At 34.0% G+C, this 6,162-nt stretch overlaps 1 protein-coding gene across 1 annotated transcript; it reads right to left on the reverse strand.

Moving 5' to 3' along the window:
* Positions 1–2,852: 2,852 nt before the first annotated feature.
* Positions 2,853–3,929, reverse strand: LOC147863651 (uncharacterized). The gene has a single exon (XM_087320220.1). The coding sequence runs from the start codon at positions 3,891–3,893 to the stop codon at positions 3,315–3,317; it is 579 nt and encodes a 192-aa protein (XP_087176346.1). The 5' UTR covers positions 3,894–3,929; the 3' UTR covers positions 2,853–3,314.
* Between the last annotated feature and the right edge of the window lie 2,233 nt (positions 3,930–6,162).

Consider the following 6,162-nt stretch of genomic DNA (forward strand, 5'->3'; position numbering starts at 1 on the left):
GGCATTTCTCAATAATATCCTATATTTTGAACAATAATAACGTATTAGTTGCCTATCACCATTGTGTGTGAGTGTGACGAGGATTAAACGGTTGACAACAAACGAGTATTGCCACTCTTCTTTCATCTTAGGGGCATTCACTTCATTTCATTCCTTCACATCCTATATTCACATCATCATCTTACTTTTGAATCCCTCGTGATTCCGTTTTTGTGACAACGCTTCCAATAGACAATATCTTGTTTCAAGCAACTTGATGTTGAATTTGAACAAGGGAAGGCGTAAACTTCCCTTTAGTTACAAGATGATTGAAAACAATCATGAATTATTCTTGAGAGTTTAATTATTGCATTATCTCTTGCTAACGATCAATCATTATTACAAAGATTTAACCAAATAATAGTTAGTTGTTCAACTACAAACTAGCTAACACTCTTTTCACTCATAGGTATGGACAAAACTCAACTAAAAAAGATTGATAACTTTAGAGTCGTTCACCAAATTTATTTTTATTTTTGACAAAAAGATATGCCTTGGTAATATAAAATCATAAGAAATACAAAAGTTGTGTTGGATATACCAACTGATTCCCTTGTACTCTCATCATGCGCCTTAGTATATTACTTGAAAACTCTACATAGCAAAAACAGAAGGAGACATTTCATCTCACTTCTTATTGTAAGATACAAAAGCTACTACCTTCTTTTATGTTGGATAGTGGATAGTATTGTTCTACTTGTTCATATATGACATCATTTGCACTAGCTTTTGTATCTTACAAAAAGAAGTGAGATGAAATGTCTCCTTCTGTTTTTCTAATGTAGACTTTTCAAGTAATATACTAAGGTGTATCTTCCTTAAAATAAAATAAAAAGGTATGACATAATTCCACTTCGAACCAACAGTTGTATCCGAAAATAAGTGAAGTCCTTGCCATTGAATCTTATAGACCACTTGTCGTTGCCACAAAACATCATTTGAATCTTGCAGATCATCATATTGACCATGTACTGTGTGAACAAACCACATCCAGAATTCAATAAGCATAGCGTTGAGATGTATGTGGACATTGTTAAAAATATAATCACATCTCGCTTTCCACATTATCCAAAGAGACAATGACGTAATAGTATGCCAAATGACCAGATTTTTAATTCTAAACTGTGAAATAGAAGAAGGAAACAAGGTGAGAGAGAGGTGTCCATAAGAAAAACGAAAAACATGAGAAGCATGTATACTTTCATACCCCATTACCTCTCCATGAAGGACACCGCACAATACTGCACCCCCAAAGAATATTGAACGAGAGTAGTGTTGTCTCAACAATAAAAACAACTTGCTCCAAAATTCTTGATCTTGGGACATAACCAAAACACATGCAAAATCGATTCAGTAGGTGCGTCACAATGCAATCCACAAGCATATTGTTGATGTTTTTTGCTGACAAAAAGATATGCCCTGGTATTATAAAATCATAAGAAATACAAAAGTTGTGTTGGATATACCAAGCGATTCCCTTGTACTCTCGTCATGGCCGATTTGATGTTGATGTTGTCTCAACCAATCACCAACAGGAAGAACATAATGAATCAATGGAGAAAGTCGATTTTTGGTGGAAATGGTAAACATTTGGAGTTTTCCAATATTTAGTTAAGCTAGGTAGAAATTTGTTGTTGCAGTCAAAATATCAATGCTCTACTGCCATGAAGCACAAGTCTAAGACTAATGTGCAGGAATTACAACTTGCAAATTTTTGGAAATGGTTGTGGAGCATCCAGTTGCCAAAAAAAGTTATTTGCTTTCGTTGCATATTGATTGAAGCATTTCTTATCGTGTTCTTTAATGCTCTTCAAATAATTTCTTCATAAGTTCATGAGACCATCCAGTCCTATCTTTATCTCCATAATTTGGTTTGTTCATGTTAGCATCTTAGTGATGAGACATCCATTGATTCTCTTATTGAGATTTATCAAGAAGGCATACACCGCATTTGTAAGTACTTCCAACCAACTAATTTGAAATATCAACACCATGTATTACTGTAACAAGCAACAAGAAGAAAATATTCTAATTGTTCTGAAAAGGGATGATAAGTATGAAGCCCACATCTTGCACATATCAAATACTAACTTATCAAGGATTAAGAAGTAACCCCAATGCTATATATCTTGTATAACTTTTCGTAGTTGAATAACAAAAAGATCATTTTCTTGTAGGTGCAGGTGCAATAGAAAAAGCATCCCCCATATAAGGAGCAATATCAATTCTACCCCGTATTGTTTCTCAATTATTAATACCCCAATTATGAATATCAAGGGTTTGTACAATTACTGGCTAATTAAAACTCCCATGAAGGAATGGATGACCTATGAGTTAGCCATATCCTTATAGATAGTTTAGAATATATATTCCGTTAGTTCCTTCACATAATTGGATGAAACACGATATTGTACCACCAATCAAAAGCCAATATGGAGAACGAGTTACTCTCCTTGATATCTACGTTTTTTATTCTCTATATGCATAAAAACATGACAATCACTTTTGGAGGACATTTGAATTGTGCTCATGTGTGAAGCCATGAATGGACTAAATACTCACCATATATCTAATTAAGAAGCAACATTTTATCTTTTTCACTTAGTTTATCCTATTTTTAGAGGATTCAATAAGTTTTACACAATAATTGAGCATAAGGGACGAGTTCTCTATTATTATTTATATACAACGACAATTTTGCATCTAGAATTATGATTTTGTTCTTTCTCATTGGCTATGACAATAATTGATTCTCCCACAACAAGGTCAACATGACAACTATTAAACAATGACAAATATATGTGAGAAATGTGTAAGAAAAATCTCAAAAAGGTTATGTTGTCTTAACCTTATAACAAATTAATCATTTGGAGATTGGTTTCATATTTAAAGCAACACAATACCGAAATGGTTTTCAAGTGATTTGACTTACACAAAGAATATAGAAGACTACTTTAACCATGTTGAACAACAAGTTAGTCATGTTGACCCAAAAACTAATACATGAAGGCCATGAAATTTGAATAATGATTGTTGTTGAACTCCAAATGATGAAGATGGAGGGATGAAGGGTGGTATAACTTTATTGAAATGAAGAGGGAGGCAGTGAAGGGTAGTGAGAAACACTGAAGATGATGGAAGGCTGTGAAGACACATTGTCGTGACTACATAATGAAGATACTACTTAAAGAAGATTAAAACTACAAAAGTGAGACTATGGATATGTGTGGAAATGAGAATGAGAATGAGAGAAGAGTATGTTAAAACTTAGTAGGTTAGGGGCATGAGAGGTTGGGAGGAGCATTGTAACCACAACTAGTGAAGATAGAGGCAATGACATCGACCTTGGTTTTGATGTTGATGATGCCAAGGATATTAGCATCAATGGCGGCACACCAACACACCTCTATATCCAAACCGATAAGGTCAAGCAAAGCACAACAATCACTCTCCTTGGGGTTACCAAGGATGCCACGAAGAAGAGGCACACAAACTCCAAGCTTGACAATGTTAATGGGGCAAGTCGGAGGAGGAAGAGTTGTGGGTGGGGGAAAGGTAGGGCTAGATGGAGGTATACTATTTGGCGGGGGTGAGGCTTTTGGTATTGTCGGGGGTGATAGTGGTGTAGTAGGGGTAGTTGGGGTGGTTGGTGTAGTTGGTGAGCTTGGTGAGCTTGGTGAGCTTGGTGGATATGATTTAGCATGGTGGTGGTGGTGATGATGATGATTATGATGATTGTGTTTACTAGCAGGTGGTGGGCATGGCACTGGGGGATTAGCCATAGCCCCTTGCATCACCACCATCATGAAAGTCATGCCTAAGCAAACTAGGAGATTCATAGAAGAATTAGCCATTTCTAGTGCTTTGTCGATAACTGAGTATCATAAATGAGTAACTCATTCCTTATATAAGCAACCAAATCCTAGGGGGGACATATAAAATTTAAAAAATGTGACATCATCAAAAAGCTCCACATCATTGGCAAATATAAATTGTTAGCACGTCTGATTTTGGCTTTGGTGAGATTGCTCCCGTGACTCTACTAGGACCAACTATAGGGGTGAAAAACAAAAAAAATGTACACATAAAAGAACATTTGCTTTCTTTATAGTTATGTGTCTTTACCATCCAATGAAAATATGACCATTTGATAAAAAAACTCTTATCCCTCAGAGAATATGAGTTATTAAAATATGAGGATTGGGAAAACTCTTACATGTTAACCATTGGATAGCTTTTATGTAACCATCGGAAAAGCTTTTAAGTGAACTCTAGAGTAGCTTTTCTATCATAGAAGGACGAGGGTAAAAAACAAATACATTTTTCTCGTTGTTGTCTATATATTTTCATATATTTGATTATAGATAGGTTATTTCTGCATATAGACTTCAAAAACAAATTGTTTCATGTAGAGCCTCGTTAAAGACTCGTGTGAATATTTGCAAATGAGCCTTTTACATAATCCCCTTTAGTAAGGAAAAAAAAGGGACAATAGAAAAAGCTTTCAACCCATAAGAAAAACAAGACAATTTTGCTTGTTCACACTTTTATGTTCTAATTGTTTAGCATCAATTATCAACACCCTTCAATAATGGTGTATAGTCCTTGAAAAGCGACCACAACTTCATTTATACATGTTTTCTTGTAGCCATGCAAATTGGCTTGTAACATATGAGTTGTATATTATCCTATGTACTTTTTCTTAACTAATGGAAATAGTTTTTTTTTTGTAAAAAAAAAAAGCGACCACAAAGAAAAGCTTGTTTCTATCACTAGGTAAAGAAACTCCTTCAAGCATCCTAAGGCTTGCATAAAGGCTTTTTCTTTACAATTCAATTGGCTTTTTATCATGCATAACACTAGAGGAACTTACAAGAAAATAGAACTATATTTTTTCCTTTATAAATATTGTGCTAGGACAATTGTAATCCAGAAGCTCCAAAAATCAATCAATATTGAATTAGTACAACTTTTCTCCAAATTCCACCAAGATCTTTGCTAAAACTTCTGGATATAAACTTCCCAAAAGTCTTGTTTTACATAGAGAAATATAAGAAATTTTATTAGTTTGGAAAATAATGAAACTTTTGAGCTTTTATTATTCATGATTTCCAACCTTAAAATATACACTCTCGGGACGGTTAGTTTTGGCTAACAATAATCAAGAATTGTGTGTATAATTTACAGGCAAGCTTTGAACATTACCTTCTTGAATAAGGGTGTCTAATCCTTGAAAAGAGACCAAAGGAAAATGCATTAAATTTTTTACTCCTACATGCAAGAAGAACAAGTAAGGCATTGAGCCTCATATTTTATTGAGATTCTAACATAAATGATCACCCTTCTTGACAAGGACATGAGAGAACTTAAAAAGAGACCTTCAAGACAATGCTTTTTAGAAGCTTCTTCCAAGCACAATGCCTTAGTTGTCGACAATTGATAAAATCAGTTATCATCTCCTTCAATAAAAATATAAGAGTCCTTGAAAAATGACCACAAGGAAAAGTTTTTTCTAATCTAGAAAGAGCATTAGAATTTCCTTCTTCCTTCAATTTCCACTATAGTCAATGAGCATAACAACAAGCCAAATAACAAATATACCCTTGAATCCGAAAATTGCAACTGGTAATTTTGAGATATGGCGTTTGTAAGTAATATTACACTTTGGTGTACATCTTTTGAAGTTGAGATGTTTGAAAGTATTCCAATATGTGTCACAAAGGCCCACTAAAACAATTACTAAGATTTTGACAGAGATTGTGTATAACCTAAGAGGTTGTTTGGATAATATAAAAGGTGACACTCAACAAGTTGAATTGCAACAATTGAAGTTTCATGCCACATGGGACAAAGATCTATTTTATTGGCATTTTTTGATAAGATGGAGTGGTTTTACTCTACAATAAAATATTTATTTGAGTTGATGACGAGAATGTAAAAAAGGGGGAGATAGGTACATGCATGTAAAGTAATTTCTTTTACACCTCAAAGGAATTTTCTTAATACTAATGAATTATTTTTCATTGACAAAAAAAGAAGCTAACTAATTTAGAGTGGTGATACTATAACATCTCGGCATTCACTCATTTTTTATAATTATAATTTCCAATGGTTAGCCAAAGG

Source organism: Azolla caroliniana, unplaced genomic scaffold, assembly GCF_043228905.1.
Source record: "Azolla caroliniana isolate FFs.n. ecotype wild unplaced genomic scaffold, voAzoCaro1.0.p SCAF_5, whole genome shotgun sequence".
Taxonomy (NCBI): domain Eukaryota; kingdom Viridiplantae; phylum Streptophyta; class Polypodiopsida; order Salviniales; family Salviniaceae; genus Azolla; species Azolla caroliniana.

Coding starts and splice junctions, on each gene's coding strand:
- LOC147863651 (XM_087320220.1), bottom strand. CDS start 3,893: ATGGCTAATTCTTCTATGAATCTCCTAGTTTGCTTAGGCATGACTTTC.